Source organism: Triturus cristatus, chromosome 7 (genome assembly GCF_964204655.1).
Source record: "Triturus cristatus chromosome 7, aTriCri1.1, whole genome shotgun sequence".
In the NCBI taxonomy this organism is placed as follows: Eukaryota; Metazoa; Chordata; class Amphibia; order Caudata; family Salamandridae; genus Triturus; species Triturus cristatus.
In genome coordinates, this window is record NC_140590.1 from 1,550,925,765 (window position 1) to 1,550,945,298 (window position 19,534).

General features: G+C 48.3%; 1 protein-coding gene across 1 annotated transcript in view; it reads left to right on the forward strand.

Annotated features, from left to right (window-relative positions):
* The window catches only part of STK4 (serine/threonine kinase 4), a 238,879-nt gene that overhangs the window by 106,471 nt on the left and 112,874 nt on the right, over positions 1 to 19,534 (forward strand). Inside the window, exon 5 of the mRNA XM_085619348.1 lies at positions 875 to 1,039. Within this exon, the coding sequence (XP_085475474.1) occupies positions 875 to 1,039 (165 nt within the window). The remainder of the gene's footprint in view (positions 1 to 874; positions 1,040 to 19,534) is intronic.

A 19,534-nucleotide genomic window follows, 5' to 3' on the forward strand; every position in this document is an offset into this window, starting at 1 on the left:
TAAGTCAACTCGACATACGAATATTCCAAGGACTGTACTGAAATGCGGTAATTAATGGTCTTCTAATTAACATTATAGGGGACTATTAAAACCTACACGTCCCTGATCAACAGCTACAGTTCTTTTTAAACAATCCTGTCCGTTGCAGATCCAACCACCAGACTGCATGGCCATGTTCATAGTGTAAATCTACCATAAAACAAATACATGCTGAAAATCTATTGTGGTAAATATGAAACGTGATTTATTTCTGGTCCATTTAGCTTTTCTCCACTATTTTTCCCATCCACTGGTACTCACCACTGTAGTTAAGCTACACACACCTGTCTTTACCCTTGTGTGCCCTCATAGCATCCTTGGTGTTAATGTGCTTTGTGTTTCTTATTGTGATGCATGCTGATGTTCAGGATGCCCAGTCTCTCGTCTTAGAAAATAAATACACATGTATAAAAATGTGACTTCTGGGAAATAAATGGAAGAGGGTTAGTAGAAGGGTTTTCTGATAAACCTCTTTATTTACGTACGTTTGTCATCTGCCTCAAACAACTCTGCTTCCTCACTTTTTCCCTTGTAAAATGGTACAAAGGCTGTTTATGATTTTCCAAATTCTATTGGATTTTAAGAAATACACGGATTATCAAAAAAATGTGTTGCCACACTTATCAAGGTACTGCTTCCAGTCCCTTGCACACATTGTTGAAGGTTTTTGTGTATTAAAATGTACAGTACTTGTTTCTCCTGAGTTCATTCGAATTTACCCAAGTAATTCTATATCTTCCTTTCTCGTGTAGGTTTACACTTCTGCTAACTAGCCATTTGTTTAGAAGTTTCTTGTCAAATAATGGTGGTTTCTTTTTTTTCTTGTACTGCAAAGTTAACGGAAGAAGAAATTGCTGCAGTATTTCAGTCAACCCTTAAAGGACTAGAATACCTCCATTTTATGCGAAAAATACACCGGGATATTAAAGCTGGCAATATTTTGCTGAATACAGAGGGCCATGCCAAACTTGCAGATTTTGGAGTGGCTGGTCAGCTTACGGTAAGTATTTCTACTATTTTAGCTCGGTACTCTCTTATTAAGCACTCATTTGTAGACTAATATTTGGTCATTGTTAGGGGGCAATAAGAGCACATGATCCACACTTTCTCAAATAACTATTTTAGTAAATAACAATTTCCTTTACTAAACTTTAAGAAAGTCTGCTCGTAAAGTGGCTCGTATTATGCGTCTTAATTTTTGCCGTAAAACCACACCATTATAAACACAAAACAACACTACACAAATAATAACACATTAATGATGGAATAGGTTTGAAACCAAGTGCTCATGGATATAACCATGTTCCAGTAACACAGTGGAAATTCCTGCTAATCCCATATCTGGATAGGAACCTAAATTTATGCACGTCATTTGTGGTAATACCTACCTCTATTTCTTGAACAGAATATACACTTTCTTGAACAGTAGTAAATAAAATCGTTATTCTGTGTCATAGCTTGCCCAGCAGCACTGCTGGCATCTATTCTACACGTTTAAACTGATGCTGTTTGAACTAAAAGTCCCCGATTCATGCCTCCGCCCCCCTGGCTCAGTCCGCCAGCAAAGCAAGATCAGCACAGTGTTCATGAATCTGACAAGCAAGGTGTCCAAATGCTCCTGGCTGCCTGTAGTAACTGGTGCTCCACAGATGAATGGTCCCAGAAGCAGCCGCCTGCCTGCCTGCCATGGTATTCCCCGCAGTGCAGTTGGGCCTCCTTCATTGAACATCTGCTGTCTGGTGGACCCTCCACTGTCCCCTGAGCATAGAGACATCGAGCAAGCCAGTCTCTCCAGACCCAGCAATAACAGTGTATATTCCCTTAATTGTTCAATAATTACTTGCAGTAAAATATCTAAATAAAGGAAAACACTGCTGAAAACCCACACAATAAGGAGACAAGTGAACAAAAATCAAATGGTGTTCTTGTATAAGCTTCTAGATGGACTGCTTGGTGTGAAGTCATTGGATGTATTATACTATGATCTACTTTCAGTAAAGTTATGGGGATGTCATTCTGTTTTGATTATGCTGTTGTGGGTTTACAGTAGGTTTGAAGAATTGTAGGAGTATCTTCTAAAACTAACTGTCAGTGTACCTAGGCAGATCTGAAAACCTGAGGTTTATCTGAAACGGAGTTTACATCAGTGGTGGATAGGTGTAATTTAACCTGGTTCGACATAAATGCCTGATCGTATTAATCAAGTGACAGATACTAGCATGACACCCTATAGGATTATGCTTGGTAGGGGAAGTGGTCTTATAGAAACATATTTTTGGAAATATATACATATAAGCAAATAAAACATTTTCAGCCCAATTTTCAGAGACTCTGAAAAGTATTAGGTTTAACAATTAAGTTTCATTAATCTGTCCATGAAATTTGATGAGATTGCCCAACTGTTTTTAAAAATATATAAAGTTTTTCGTTCATTTGCCCCCCACTCGGCCACTGCCAATTAGATTGAAACATAATATTACTGAGAATCTCGTTGTCACTTATAAGATTTACAAATACAGTACACAGGCATTACAGAACTATAAGGCTATTCCTCAGGTTAGACAGATCTATAAGGTGGAGAGAGCAGGAGGCTCTTAAGTTATAGAAACCCTCTCAGTACAGACAGGAGGCTTATCTCAGAGGTTACATTTCTCTTACACGGTCAGACAGCAGTCTTCTACAGCATCGCAACCAAAATCAAGGCAGTATAACGTCTTTCTTCTGGACCATGGCAGTCCTAAAATATCTGGCAAAGCAGCGATAAGTGGCTTGAGCATGGCACTCAAACATCATACTTAAATACATTGGGGCAATGCACTAGTTTGGCCCCAAACATTAGCGTGTCCTTTTCTAAGGATCTGTTCTTTGTCTCCTTAAGTACCACCTTTACTTTGTTCTATAAATAAGAAGAGTCAAAATCAGAAAAGAATAGTCTCATCATCAGTTTGTTGTTTAAAGTAAATACACGAGCTTTGTCTACAAATGTCGGCTTCAGTTTGAAAGTACACCAACCTTGTTTTCAAATAAAAGCTTGTTTTCATTGTGCACTTTCTAGTACTGAAACACGTGGACTGGTACTGTTTTATATTGCCATTCACAACCTCATACACCAAGGTTCAACCATGATACACCCCTGAATCAACACTTGAATGGGGTGTCCTTAACACCCCAAGCCAGGCGCACTGCATAATTCGTTAATTCGTTACTTGATGCTACTGCATTTGTCCCATCTTGCACAATTAATCACAGGTAATCTTGTCTCTGCTTAACGCCGTTTGATCCACACAAAGAATAATGCCATTTGCCAAATTTCTAATACTTATGATGCGACCATCCGGACTTCTGTCATAAATACGAGAGACGCATAATTCTTCTCAGGCAAGTTCTTTATTGGAAACCCAATGCATTTCGGACTACATGAGTCCTTCTTCGGGGGCAACTACAATTAAAACATTGTACAATTAATTACCACTTTATACAATCTCATGATGCTTTCAAGTTTTCAACAGAATTAAATATTTTAGTCAACTGCACTGCTAAACTATGTACTGGTGCACTATTATCCTAAACGATATGCATGGTTGCGCTTAATCACTAAAACCCCTTCTAACTTTCACTCCCCGGGACCTGGCCCTTGCAAGTTATCAATCACCCTTCTAAACTCCGTGTTGTTGCATAACAAAACCACCCTCGTAACCTGAAGTGCTAGTAATCGTCATCTTCTTTCCTGCCCTCCCGTCACAACTGGGTACAACGTATTGATCTATTAACAAACAAACGTCTTTAATGTCTTCAACACATACCTGCCCAAGAGCTTAATCAAGTCCACATCCTTGTTACGGAAAGAAAGTTCACCCGCCCATACCCGAGCTCGGTTTTTAAACCAGGCACGTAAGCCCTCCCTCATAGTCACGAGTTAAGATTGGACACCTGATTGTAATTAAACCGCTGTAAACCTAATCTCTACTACGACTCCCAGCATGCCTTATGTTTCTAAAACCCGCTCTCTGAATTAGACATAAATATGCATGTACATAATGTATACAACAGACAGAACCAATCTAATTTAACATCAGTGCGTTTGTTCGATGCTATAAGCAGATACTCTAAAAATATTCTGTAATAAAAAGTCCACATCATTTGCGAAAATACCCCTATTATTCAAAAGAACACGATGTAAATTGCCAAGAGAATACAGCAATCAGGATTAAACACGGTGTGCATCCCGTTCACATAACCACACACCCCTGAATTGCCTCAAATTCTCTAACATCACCCCTTAGGCTAAGGCTTAAAAACCATAACCCCATGTATCACTATATATGGCCAGGTACCAGCAGCATATGCCACGGACTGAGTCAGAGGCCCAAGCTCAACGCCACAGCTGAAAAAAGGTGCAGCTCTGATTAAAAGCCTTTTATGGTCTCCTATGCCTAGGCACGGTATCCTATGTTCATGTACTATTTTTGTATGCCACAAACAGCTTTAGATATCCTGATTCAATGTACTGCCCTTGTACTGTCTCATTTGTCCACAGAAGGTGGAAGGAGAGAAACAGAATCTCTCTTTTGTTTCTATTCCTCCCCCCCCCTTTTTAGGTCTCGCCTGAGACAGCGCATGCTGTCTCTTCGAGACATTTAGTAAGTAGCTTTTAAAAGTGCCACCAGAGGCTTTTGGTGGCCTAAAGCTTGAGTGCACATGAGTGTGCACGCTCGCAGCCGCCATCTACCTTTCTGTCATGGCTCATTAAGCCTCCTCCACCCCCTTGCTGTCTGCTCTCACTACCCCCTCCCTTCTCCCCCCTCCCTTCTCCCCCCTCCCTTCTCCCCCCTCCCTTCTCCCCCCTCCCTTCTCCCCCCTCCCTTCTCCCCCCTCCCTTCTCCCCCCTCCCTTCTCCCCCCTCCCTTCTCCCCCCTCCCTTCTCCCCCCTCCCTTCTCCCCCTCCCTCCTCGTTAGCTATATTGTTAGATCCTTAAGCAGTCTTAGGTCTTTTTCACGATACAGTAACTTTTCTTAAGCTGTAAAACCCAACTATTCACACTCTTCGGTCAGGCTTAATTTCACAGATCTCTGCTGTTTCTACCCCACGCCTCTATTTTCTTCCCTTGTGCTGTCCTTTCGCTGTCTCCATTCTCGCCTACTTCTTTCTATAATTCCAGTTCAAATCCCCCAACTTTTACTTGTTTCTCCGTATGGCTTTTATCTCTCCCACCGTCCACAGCTCCTCCTCTTTCCTCCCCCTTTCTCTTTCATCTCCTTTTTCGTCTTCACGTCTCATAGATCCTTTCTTCTCTCTTGTGTCATAGCTCCCCTCTCTTTCACCCTCCTTCGTCTTCATTTCTCTATACTCCCTTTTCATTTTTAACTCCTGTCTCACATTTTATTCTCTCTTATTGTTTCTTTCCTCTCTGTTTTTCTTCCTCCCCGGCACCCTTCTACCCAACTCTTGTCTCGCGAACTCCTACAACCTCTTGTAATTTCCTTGTGCACAGAAGTGATCTGGTCTCTCCTGTTTTAGAGGGGGTTTCGCGTAGAAATTGACTGAAAGCCCATTGTCGTTTGCAATCACGTGTCAGACTTCAGTGCCTGGAGGTGTTTCATATGCAGGTGCTATTGCAATGTATTCAGACGCTGGTTTATTTCTGCAGTGTTTCATTTATAAAGCATTAAATGTAGAGGCCGACTCATTTTCTCAGGAGCTGGGCAATTCCCAGTCCGACTAAACTGCGTCCTTTCCAGAGGCTATAATATACTCACTGTCCGATTTAACTGGCAGCTCTTTTGGACAGTTAGGGGCTGTATGTACGATCTGTCACAAGGGCCTCTGGAATTATGTGGCAAAGGACGACCCAAATAAACCTTAAGGCTAACTCAATCAATTAGCAGACTGCTGCAGCATATTGTGACAGCATACACTTGCTATTTTGTCATTTTATTAAAGATGCAGATTATACAGTGGATTATAGACTATGAGCCAAATGCAGTAAATTCCCAACTATACGGAAATCACAGCAGATTCAACATCGCATAATTCCAGTGGCCCTGACTATAGCACGACTTGCAGGAATTGGTAGATCTGGTAGCAGGAGGAATACGGACGGATGCTCTGCACACAAAAGAAAGTACCTCTTATATTCCATTAAACAAAATAACACCTTTATGAGAGACATTACATGCTCAAAAACTTTTATTATTATTGGGTATAATTTTTCCCACCCCCTTTCTTTTCATCTTCAATCATCTCTTGCTTTCCCTTGCTTTCGCTCCCTATGCCCCTCTACCTCCCGCTTCAATGCTGCTTCTCCTCCCGTCTTACTCCTATAGATCCGGTTGTCAGCACTCTTGCAACTAGTTCTTTCTTTCTGCCTCCCGTCCCTCTATGCGCTATCACGTCATTCTCCAAGCCCCCTGGGTGCCGGGGGTATTCTGGCCCGCGTCTCAGGTTTTTTGCATCTTAATTGTGGAAGTAGAGGCAGGCACCGAGCAGCCTCTAAACCGGAGCACCCAGAGGGGACTGGAGAATGACGTGCCAGGGGGAGCTTGGATGCAGAAGGTACAATCCACAGCTTCTGGGCTCGGCTCTCGTTAGGCTCGAGGCACTAAGGGGAACTTAGGCCGAGTCATGGGGGGCATTTGACTGGAAATATGCTCAAGCCGTCATTGACTCCCTCACCACTACCCCCGAGAGAGGGGAAGGCCTTGGTTGAGAGCTGGAATCTGGGAAGTGCAGAATACACGTGGACCAGCTTCGGTAGTGGTTAAATCTGGGTGACGAATTCACAAGTGCTTTGTCCATAAAGATACAATAAAATTATTCAGAAATGCATACTTACCTGGTGTACATCCATGTACACCTACACAATTGTATGCTAAGAGTTTATCCAATCACACAGAAGTAACTTTACGCCAGGGGTAGGAAGTAGGCTTTCCAGGGTGTGGTTAGCCTTCTGAGTTGGTGCACACCAACAAATAGTGATTTTGCAAAATTCACAAAGTCTCTCTGACCCTTCTCACCCTGAAAATGGTTAGACATTTGCTCCTCCAAAGGACAGGAGTAAATCTCTTTCCGGGGAGGGAAGGAGGGCAAAACACTCCTAAACTTGGTGGGCATGTAGGTAAAGGACCCCCTTTCTTTGGGAAAAAAATGTTACCCCGTGGAGAAGAAAAAATTTGCAATTGTTCATAAGGTGGTGGTTTCCCCCAAAGTGGGGTTGCATTGTACGCACAGTTCCAGAGTGTAGGTAACGCAACATCGTAAAAAGTTATATTCGATTGCAATTCCCAGTAATGTGCTGAGAAAAGCTGTGACGCAGGCTTCCAGACATTAGAGTGAGAATGTCTGTAAATTCCAAAAAGTACGAAAGTACATTCAAATGAGAGAGGCAATCTCAAAACTTACCTTTGACCTCTTCTGAATTGGGCCCGGAAGGCCCTATTAACAAGCATTGGCATAGCCAATAGGCCTCGCTTTTGGGACCTTACAAGTATTTAGTTATGCAGCACAATATTCTTGGTGCAACAACATCAACTGTTGCATGGCTAAACACTTATAAGGTCCCAAAAGCGAGACCTATTGGCTATGCCAATGCTTGTTTATCCTCCTTACCTGGGAATTGGTGCCTGTGACTGTTTGGACTTCCGGAGGAGGAGCTTGTGTCGCGCTGTGTTCTGAGAAGCGGTGAACTGAGAGCCGCAGAGAGCCCGCTGAGAGCCCCGCCCGCCACGGGAAAATTCCCGAGGCCGCTGCCGTTTGGTGCCTCATTTGATGCACTGGAAATAGTTTGTCCCTCTTCTCCTTCACTTCTGTTGCTGAGTGCAGTAGTTACATTTCTGAATTTGTTAAAGCATACTATTTTGTTCGAGTGTTCTCCTATATGTCAGCTCAGTGTGAGTACTCAGTCAGATGTGTGAGTATCTCTTCTACAGGAACTGAATAGGAGCTTAGTAGAGTACGTACTCTAAGTTCTATTACATGCTAGAGTGACCTCTAATGTTTCATAATGTGATCACAACATTTGTAGTCACTCATAGGCTTCTAGTTATGTCATCTGTATTGCGTTCTTTTGAGCATTAAAACATATAGGGCCAGATGTACGACCACTCTAAATTGCAACTCGCAATTTGCGCTTGATTGTGAGTCGCAAGAGTCGCAGTTTAAAATGTACAACTGTGTCAGAGACACTGTTGGCGAATCCCAATGGGATTGCAAAATGCGAGGCTTATGAATATTAATGAGCCACTCGCTTTTTGCGACCCCTTTTGGGAATGGCTAGCACTCACAGGGATGGTGGCCTGCTGGGGTCAGCAGACCACCATGTCTGTGACTGCTTTTCAATAAAGCAGATTTTTAAAAAAAATGCAGCCCATTTTCCTTAAAGGAAAACGGAATGCTTTAAAAACAAAAAGGAAACTTTTTCGATTCATTTTTTAAGAGCAGGTAGTGGTCCCTGGGACCACTGCCTGCCCTTAAAAAATATTTCAGAGCCTATCACAAAGGGGGAGGGGTCTCCTGGGGACCCCTTCCCATTTGCGACTGCATTACCACCCTCTTGAACAGGGTGGTAGTATGCCAGTGTTTTGCGACCGTAATTGTGGTTGCCAAACATTCACAAATAGGGCTGCGAGTCACAATTAGGAAGGGACGCCCTTGGAACGCCCCTTCCTAATTGCGAGTCGCAATTTTTTGTTTGTACATGTCCCACAGTAATTTTGCATGCGCAAACTGGTCGCAAACCCCTTTGCGCATGCAAAATCACATTGTACATCTGGACCTAAATGTTGACATTTGTGTAGAATAACTGAGTAAATGAAACAGGCTGTGATGGTGAGACCCAGTGTGGAGGAGTATGTACATTTTTGCATGCGCACACGCTCATGCTTATGTAGTCCATCAGAAACACATGTTTAAGGGCTAGATTTACGAATGCAAAGAATTGTGATTTGCTAACTGCATATCTTTGCGAATTGTATTGAGGAAATCACAATTCTTTATGTATGTACAATTTGAGGCCACAAATTGTGAGCCGCTACTAAGTGGCATCACAATATTGGAAACCGGTATTAGCGATTTCTAAAATTGCGACTAGAGTCGTAAATTGCGGCTGCAAAGGGAGAAAAAACACTTCCTGATCAGGGGTAATCACCTGTGAACTAGGAAGGGCCAGACCTGAGTGGATATGGAATGGTGGCGAAGTGCAGCTGCCATTTCCAGCACAGCTATCAGAACCCCTAAAGAACGTCCATCCACACCAATGGCCAGCCAAAGTGAAGAAAAGGATGCAGGAGGCAGAAAAAGACAAGCATTGGGAAATCAGCAGTGCAAGCTGCTGTATTACATAGCTTAAAATAAAAAATTTAAGTGATATGATGTGGCCAGATCATGTCAGAGCACCTATTTCTTTTAATTTAAGCTATGCATGTACAAATAAGTTAGAAATTAATTTCCCTGTACTTAATATGTAGTTTATATTCTTGAACAAATGTCCATTGCATTTACCAGCGTGCCAAAGTGTAGCTAGCTGGAACACTGAGAATGGAGATGCTGTGGTATTCCGACCAGAGCTGCTGACTTAGGAGCTGGGGAACCAGGTTCAAGACTCTGATCTGGCTCAACATCCTGTGATTCTGGGCAAATCACTAAATCTCCCCATACCTGTAAAAATTAATGTGTCCTTAATGTAGCTGGCATTCATGTAAAGCGCTCCAAGTCTTCCAGTGGACTTCGAGCTATTTAAAACCAGCGGTGATGGAGGTAGAGGGAGGCAGCTAGCGACTGGGTGCAGAGGGTGCATGCAGAGGTAGGAGGGAGGTGATGGGAGGGACAGGTCAGCAGGGAACAGGGAAGGGACATGCGGTGAAGGGGCATGCAGCGACGGAAGGGAGGTAGTGGTAGGGCGGGCAACCAACGAACAGAAACCAGGAACTCGAAAGTAAAAAAAAAAAAACCTAAAAAAACAATAAAGTATGTTACAAGTGTGCAGCCAGTGGAAAGACTGACCGCCAGAAACAGTACTTGGTCTAAGCTCCAAAGCAAAGACGAAGAAATTAAGCTGAGCAGAAAGCTGGAGGCAGGAGGAGGCACTGACCCAACAGGAAGAAAGGAAACGAGTGACGTGGGAGCCAACCAATGGTAAGTAAAGGTATGTAATGAGCAGGCTGTAATCCCCCTTTAAGATAGTTTTTAATTACAATATATTTCGCATGCAGTGTGCAAGCGCTGTGTAGGTGAAACCTAAAAATGACCAAATTCATTCGGGACACCAAGAAACTTTATACAGTACAGATTTTCAATATAGCAAAGTGTTTGCAGAGACCAGCTAATTCTCAACAGCAGTGGAAGTTGCCGTTGTGGGTGCTGATACGGCTGTGCATGGTGGCATCCTGCTGGTGGTGGTTGGGGTCTGCCAGCATGTGGAGAGCAGTGAAACTTGTAAAAAAAACACCGAGATTGCGTGTCAGACAGTGAGCGATAGACAAGTCGAACAGCGGGTAAACATGAGGAGATACTAATGCACCGGTCCTATGGAAAAGGACTTGTTTGTCTCTTTTCTTTCACTCTGGCATGCATAAAGGCAGCTTTAACTGTTTTGCCAGTCACGCAGCCAGTGGAGTGTGGGGAAGAATGTTAAAAAAACAAAAAAATGCACGGCCAGTGGAAGGATAGCCAGCCGGAAAAAGTACTTGGTCCAAGGTCCAGGCACCAGCTGAGTAAAGAGGAAGTGAAAGCTGATGATTTGACACTGACGCTGCTGACCAGTGAAAAGCAAGAAAATGAGAGTAACCACAAATCCTACAAATGGTAAGTAGTGGGTGGGCTGTAAGCTCATTTTAAGATGATTTTTAGGTCTTGCCTACGCAGCACGCATAGGACAGACCTTTAGTCATCGGCACAGCTTTGCGGGCAAAAACGAGCACGCGTTCCATTGCTTCCAATGGCAACGCGTGCACGTCTGGCGATGTCCTTGCAGGAGCGAGCGGCGCCATATGGTAGCAATTATTGCGCTTGCTCCCGCAAGGGAAACACTGCCTGCTCTCGGCCGCACTATGTTTATCAGCTCTAAAATCTGGATGACTAGGTTTGTCCATGAACAGCTAGAAACATTACAATTCCCTGTAGAAAAGCAGACCAGCTCCTGCCTCAACCCCAATAACTTACAAAAGTTTTATAGCATACTATGTCCATCTGTATTTGAACCCAGATGGACAAATACATCGTCCATTCCGGACTCTTGAAAGAAAAAGATCCGTTAGAAAATTAAACAAAAAATGAATGCCATGAAAGTCACCCACCGCTCCATCAATGAGGTCTTTAAGAGGTGGTATGACACCTGGTCGGGTACAAAAGAAAAAGGTGGCAATGTGACTGTCGGAATTCTGGGCAACAGGAAGTGGGCCCACCCAACTGCACCATTTATGTCCAAGTCCACATAGAACTGTAGCACACATCAGATGGTTATTCTTCAAGTTAGTCAAAACAAAGTACAGTTATAGTGCATTATGGGACATGTAGTCAAAAAGTCAGCACATGAGTCACAGGTCTACATTTATTGGGGTACTGCTATCAAAACATACACATTGATATCTCATCATATCAGTGAGAAATCAGAATGTTATTATTTCCCACAGATCTCCCTGATACTGATGACACCAATGTGGAGGGCGTGAAGGACGCAAGCATGGCAGCTGAGGAACCCATCCCCATTGCCAGTCACTCAAGCACAACACCAGCCCAATGTAGCACTGCCTCATAGTCACCACAGACCGCATTAATGGAGGACAACAAACTCACTCTGCCAACCAGTTTCACCCAGCACCCATGTGTGAGGCAACAGCATCGTATTCCAGGGAGTGGGCTCAGTAGGCTCCATGAGGCATATCATAGTTGTTTAAAGGCCTTTAGGCATTAATAATCGAAATTCAGCATCTGCAACACAAGCAGAACATGCAGCAATGCATATCGTTTGGATTTGAGAACATTGGGACACAATTAGCAGTCATGAACACCAATGTGGTCTGCCTCCCCACCGTACTGCAGTAATTATACCCGCACATGGAGGCTGACCATGCCTATTAAAGGCGTTGAAATGGTAGCGATACTACTAGAATGGATGGCCTAACCCGTTCCATTGGTCATTTGGTCAATGCCACTTTCACCTTATCCGGAAGGACAGTTGCCCTGCAGGTGGAAATGGAACACTAATGTTGAAATTGCCAGGGGCCTAGAGTGGATCACGTCTGCAGTTGAAGTGCTAAAATGTACAGATAGCAGGTGTTGTCCTTCAGAATAGTGAGGACATCTCAAGTGTTAACAGCATCTCTGCCAGTGGTGCACGTGCCCTGCAACACAGCAGCAGTCGCCGTACTTCTGCTGGAGAACAATTAGGGACAGACCATGATGGATGTAGCTGCAGAAAGCAGTGATGGACACATCGTATAGTTAGGTCATATTGGCATGGTTGTAGTTATTTTGATGATGTAACCAACATTTGTTTGTACTATCTGATAGAGACTACAAGCCGCAGATTCTTTAACGTAGAATTATTCCCAGGCATAAGACTGGACCCGGAAAACTTTCTTGCCCAGCATCTCTGCGCGCCGGGGGGCGGTACCACGCGACTCCCCCCTGATGTCATCCGCGGGCGTGACGTCAGCGAGGTTACATAAGCTTCACCCTGGCGGGCTGACGTCAGTTTTCTTCTTTTCCACGTGCAACGCGGACCCGGATCGTGTTCCTGGCCTGTTTTCAGGCCTTCTTTTTACTCTTAGCGTTTTCTTGGGTACAGTGTGCGAATGCCTTCAGGCTTCAAGACGTGCTCATCTTGTGCGCGCCAGATGTCGGCAACGGATCCTCACCCCATCTGTATGTGGTGCTTGGGGGAGCACCACGACTCCACGGACTGCGAGGCATGTCCGCAAATGAAGCTGAAGTCCCGGCGGGAGCGCCGGATGAAACTCCTTTCGGCCCACATGTCCAGGTTGGCGGCGTCGCCGCGTCCGTCCCCTGCGGAGGGCTTCAAGAACCGCCGCTTCCATCTCTGACATAGTCTCTCTCCACGGCCGCAAGGGTGTCGCTCACCTGTTGGTAAGTGCCGCAGTTTGTCCCCGAGGCCCGGTCCCCGGCCTGTTGGGGGCGTGGATTCTCCACGGGCGGTGCGGCCGATGCGTCATCACCCTATCCGCCGTTCCCCGGCGCGGTGGCGACCAGAGCACAGATGGAGGCGTATGCGGCGGCCTTGCAGGCCTCTTTGGCTCTTCCCTCTTCTCCTTCTCTTCCTGGGATGTCTGTGGATCCCTTGCTGTGTGCGGGGACTCCTGTGGCATCGCCTGCGGCTCCGGCGCCGACTGGTTCGGATCCAGGTTTGGAGGATGTGGGGCCGTCGGGGTGTGGCCCTTCAGGGTTCCCTTCTTCGGACCACGGCGCCTCCGCCTCGCCGCAAACCCCTGCGGGGTTCCCTGTGGTGTCGCAGGAGGTTGCCGGGGCTTGGGGCATGTCCTCTAGTCCCCCTCGGTCCTCTGGGCAGGCGGCGGCCTTGGCCGAGGTGACGCCGCTTAGGTGCCGGCGGCTGCTAGCCCTGGCGGTGCCGCAGGGGCTGGCTAGGGTTCGGGGCGTGTCCCCGGGCCCCCCTCGTCCCTCCACGCAGACAGCTGCCTCGTCGTCGGCGGTCGAGTCGACGCCTTTTCGGCGCCGTTCCTTAGCCGCCCCGGCTCCGACCCAACCCCGGTCCCCTGCGCTGCGCATTGTGGCAGAGGTCGTTCCGGCATGCCCTACGGCGCCGGTCGACGTGGACCTGACGCCTGTGGCGGACTCTACGGCGCCGGTCCGACGTCGGGTCATTGATTCATCTTCGGACGCCCCCTCTTCTCCAGAGGTTCGGCAGCTGTTTGTTTCATCTTCTCCGGAGACGGGTCGCCACGCCGTGGCTTTTTACCCGGCGTCTTCTAAGGACGGCTCTTCGTCATCGCCGCGCAGTCTTCGCCGGAGGCGCCTCAGGTTCCCCATTCATCGGTCCACCCTCCCCCGTTTCGAGCTTGGCCTTTCCTTCCTCCGGTTGGGCTGGGGACGGCTGCCTTAACTTGCAGCCGTCGCCCACAGAGGAACTGCTTTCCCCGCCGTGGGGTGCTGCCTTTGCTCGGGCTGTTCCCACGGCTGCGGGCATCTTGCGCATGGGCGATCCAGCTGCCCATTTCCCCACGGATCATATGCTGGAGGTTCTTCACCAGGGCTTTGGTGGACAGGAGCTGCTTCTTCCATTCGAGGCTGCGCTTCACAATTCTCTTTTGGGGGCCTGGGGGCGTCCTGCCACGAGGGACCCGGTGACCCAGCCTCTTCTGCACCACCACCGTCCTGCTCCGCATGATCCTGTCTGTCTTTCCCTCCACCCTTCTACCAGGGGCCCTCTTTTACAGACTGCCTTTCCCTTCTTGCCATCGGTGTTGTCTCCCCCGTCGCGGGAGGCCCGCTGGTTGGATTCCTGGGGGCGCAACATCTTCGCCTTCTCCAGTGCTGCTTTGCTGGCCCTTAACACTCTTTGTGTATTAGCCAGAGCCAACTCTTGCTTATGGGACTCGGCGGAGTCTCTTATGTCTTCTTCTTCACAGGAGGGTGCCTGCGTTGATCTGCGGCACCATGTGTTGGATGACCGAGAGCTGGCGGCGTTTATTCTTCGCTCGGCTCTAGACGTTTCGGAGATGCTTGGTCGTACCATGGCTACTTAGGTGGCCCTTCGTCGCCATGCCTGGCTACGGGATAGTGTTTTCCCTGAGAAAGTTAGGGAACGGCTGGTTGACCTCCCCTTTGATGGCGCTCTATTGTTCCACACCCCTGCGGATTCTGCCATTCAGAGGTTTCTTGCGGGGCGTCATCCTCCTCCTCCTCCTCAGTGACCTGACTTTCGATCTGTGTTTTGGGAGGTGGTCTCCCGTTGTTTCCCTGGGGCCTTGTAACGGATAGCCCAGGTTGTGTGTTCTGTCTGGTTGATGTGCCTTGGGGGTCCTTTTGTGGGGCACTTGGTGCTGTTGGCTGCTAGTCCGGCCCTTTTGTTGTCTTGTGGCTTTGGCTGTTGGTAAGCCCGGTAGGCCCTGAGATTAGGCCTTCTGTCTCTTCTTTATTGGCTGCTTCATAAGCCGTCTGCGGGTATTTTCTGTAGGTCTTTGTTTTGTTCTCTGCTGCGGAAATTTTTTCCGAAGAGGTGTCCCCATGGTTCTTGGGATGTAACCTGCCCTGTGTGGGGTATTTGTAGCTATTACATAGCTGTCATGTGCTGGGGAGGTGTGGTCACCCTTTCAGGTTCCTTGCTCTCCGTGGCGTCACGGTATGTCGCAGGCGCGATCTTCTTGCCAATTGTCTTTGTGCAGCTTGCGCTAGGTCTGTCCTTCTCCTTGTTGCCATGCCGCTCGGCCGGTCTGGCCTGCTGTCTGCGGCCTCGTGTTGTGGCGGTTCCGGACTTTTGTCCTGTGTTTTGGCTGGGTCCTCTGCCGGCTGCTCCAGAGGGTTTGGTTTTCCTTGGCCTCTGTGTTCGGATGGCCGGCAGGCATGGGGCGTCCTCCGTCTCTCTTATTTTCTGCCAGTTCCTCCACTTCTTCGTGGTCCGTGTGTGTGTGTTCTGGCCCGGCCCCTCCCTTTGGGTGTTTCCTGGATCTCTGCCTTTGGTTGGCGTCTGCCTTTTCCTGGTGCGCTGTTCTGTTTTGTTGTCTGTTGCTGGCGATGCGTGCCCATGCAAGGCTGCTTGTTCTACTCCACCGTGGTGCTCTTGATGGGTTTCCTTGCGCCCCTGCCTCTGGTTCCGTTGGGGCTTTGTTCAACGGTGCTTTTCTTCTTCTGCCTGTGCTGTTGGCGGTGGCGCCGTTCCGGCCTTGTCCGCGGCTTGCGGCCACGGTGTTTTCCACTTTTTTCTATCTCTATGCATGTGTTTCTTCCAGTGGGCCCTGCCTCTGGCTCTGCCTCTTCTCACTGGGTTCGAAGTGACCCTTGTGTTCCTTGAGGTTTTTGGGCGCTGTCTGCGCCTGCGGGGTGTTAGGCGCTCTATCTTGGTTGGGCTAGGATCTCCTGCCCTTTTTCCTTCTTGTTCTTGTGCCATGTCCCCTACTGGGGCCACGGTCTCTACAGGTGGGGGGGCTCTCTCGCAGGCCCTCCTCCCTTCTGGGTATGGCTAGAGTATCTATTCTACGTTGAGGAATCTGCGGCTAGTAGTGTCTGTCAGATGTACAAGTTATTTACCTTCGGTAACGATGTATCTGGTAGAGACAATTCTAGCCGCAGATTCCTTCTCGACCCGCCCTTCCTCCCCGTTCGAGGACCCTCTGCTTGCGTTTCTTCAGTCGCCTCCCTCTGGGTGGCTTGTCTTCTGTGGGTGTCCTCTTCGTTTTCTTCCGGTCAGGCTTTCCTCCTCCTGGTTTCTCTCCAGTGTGAGGGCCTCCTTTTGCTCTTCCCTCTGTTGTTAGTGTTTCTGATCCCCACCCGGTCTTCTTCGTTGGGGGTTGTTTTACCTGTCCTTTGACCTCCTACTCCTTTCAGGAGGTATGGCCATCCATGACAGTGTACTCTGGGGATGGATTGCTGTTGTTCTTCTGTTCTGGGCTTGGGCCCATCCCTTTGTGGTTGCGGTTGCCGTCTCTCTCTCTCTCTCTGTCTCGGTCTCTGTCTCTGTCTCTCTCTGTCTCTGTCTCTCTGTCTCTCTCTCTCTCTGTCTCTCTCTCTCTCTCTGTCTCTCTCTCTTTGTCTCTCTCTGTCTCTCTCTGTCTCTCTCTCTCTCGGTCTCTGTAGCAAACTGACGTCAGCGTGCCGGGGTGGGGCTTATGTGATCTCGCTGACGTCACGCCCACGGATGACGTCGGGCGGAGTCGCGTGGTACTGCCCCCCGGCGCGCAGAGATGCTGGGCAAGAAAGTTTTTTTTTTTTTTTTTTTAAATCTGTTTTTATTGTTTTAAAAACAAGAACATTCTTTGGCAAGTGACACAATAGGTAAGCAGAGAGTTGATAGCATAGGCAAGGGAGCACCCCGCGACAGAACCCATAACTACTGCGTCAGGACTTGCAATCAGGCTTGTGTGTGAGCACTGTCCCCAGCCGGAGCCAACCACAGTCTCTTTGACAGTCTCGTAGTAGTCTCAACAGGAGTAACAGTAGTAACCGTAGTAACCGTACTTCAGCTAGGTTCCGTGGCTATGCGAGGGTGCTACCCGCCTCATTCAAATAGTGAAGAACAGGCAAAATACCCGCAAGGCCCAAAGATTATACAGAACAAAACCTTAACAATGGCAGCATAAACTGTACATACAGGCCCAATACCCTCCCAGTTGTCGGCAAGCCCCCCCGCCCCTCCACACCCCCCCCCCCCCCAGGAACCCCCGTGTGTATGTGTGTGTGTGTGTGTGTGTGTGTGCGCCCCGGCTGTGACCAGCGCTATGCAAGTGTGGGTGTCGTGGCGCCAAGGGATGTAGGAAGCAGTCGGGGGCATGTCAGCATGGCAGGGGGGCATCCCCCGATCCACCCCCACTCGCGCCAGCTCCGTCGGCCGCCCCCTGCAACTCCGCATCGCTCTCCGCGCCCAGGCGTCTGAGCTGCCCCAGCAGCTGCTTCCAGCGGTCCGCCATGGGTTCCCTCCGCAGGCCCAATGTTTCCTCCCTCTGGATGGCGGTCCCCTCAGCCCCGGCCCATGCCTGAAACGAGGCAGTCCAAGCCTGCACGTGCGGCGGGTCATGCGCTTTCCACCGTTTCGTGATGAGTCGTGTCGCTACCACTAGCCCCAGGTCAATGAATCGAGACGTCACCTTATCTTTACGCGGTCGTTTAAAGTGGTGCAATATGTGTTCGGGCCAGTCGAATGGGATGCTGCGACCCACACTCTCTAGTAGCAGCCCGCTGACCGACCTCCAATAGACACCCAACCGCGAGCAGCTCCACAGCATGTGCAGGAGACCCGCCCCCGGCTCACCACACCTAGGGCACACTGCGTCTGTGCGGTGAAAATACCGATTGATTAACTCCGGCGTGAGGTAAGCTCTGTGCACAATAAATAACTGGATTTGGCGGAATCGCAAGTTTCGGGGTATACGCACCGGGCCCTTGAGTATCCTTTCCCACTCCTTATCCTCTAGCGGTCTGCCCAGGTCCAAATCCCACTTAGCGCGGAGGCGGTCCAGGCTGACGGACGACAGCTCCCTCAGTGAGGCTGCGAACCAGCGTATCAGGTGCCCTCCTCTCCCCATAACATGCAAGTATTGCATGGTCAGATGCAGGGCGGGTTCCGAGGTCATATCTCCCCACTGGGCAGTCATGCTCGCCATCAGCGAGCGGTGTGTCAGGAACCCCCCGGGCGGGAGCCCGTCCTCCGACACCAGGGTCTCGTATGGTATGAGCTCGCCCTCCCGGTAGAGATCTCCCAGCGTGTGCACATCGGCCCCCCACCAATCTGCCAGCATGTGGGCCGTGAGCACCCCTCCTCCACCAGGGGAGCCCTCGAGTGGTATTGCCGGCGCATACGGGGTAACAGCACGTGTGAGGAACAAGGCCCTCCGGAAACACCTGTGCGCCACTTCCAGGAGGAGTGGCAGCGGGCGCGCGACCCTGTGAAGGGGATGGAAGGACCTGGTTATTCGTTCCAGTGAGTAGGGTGCCAACCCCGAGGCCGTGTCATCCCTGCCCCTATCAGCGAGCCAGCGGGCCACCCATTGTAGTTGAGCAGCCAGGTAGTAGTGCTCAAAGCAAGGGGCGGCTAGACCACCTCTGTCTCTGGGCAAGAAAGTTTTACGGGTCCAGTCTCACGCCTGGGGATAATTCTACGTTAAGGAATCTGCGGCTAGAATCATCTCTACCAGATACATCGTTACCGAAGGTAAGTAACTTGTACAAAAACGATTTGTTCCCGAGCAATGAAGAAAACACTGTCCAATATAAAAATTACAATTATCTTAAGAACAAGATCCAATCCATATGTATGAGAATTTGTCTTCTTTATTGTTTCAGTAGTAACTTGTACTTCATGACCACTTTATCATACAGTTTAAAATTTAAGCAATGGATATAGTAGCCTGACAATAAAGATTGCTTTAGTTTTCTGCGTCGACTCTGCTTTCATCCTTTTAATGTGTAGTCTCACATAGAACTTACCTTGAGAAGTAATTTGTTGTAATGTTATCCTGTCATCGTCTCTCCTACACTGCTGTACTCTGGTCTTGAGGCTGCTGAAGAGGTGGTTCAGGATCTTCATCATCCGAGTCAGTGTCCTCCAGAGTGATGGGGAGTCCACACCTGGTTGCTATGTTGTGCACATGGCACACGTTGCCACAATCTTGCAGGCAGTCTTAGGAGCATACTGTTGGGCACCTCCCCTCTTGTGAAGGCACTGAAATCTTGATTTCAGCTTGCCAAAAGTTTGTTCAACCACCGTTCTGCTGCATCGATGAGCAATGTTGTGATGTCTTTCATTTTGGTTTGCTGTGTTTACGTGTGAGCAAGGTAAAACCTGAGATTTGATGGTCACATTCATATGAAGCA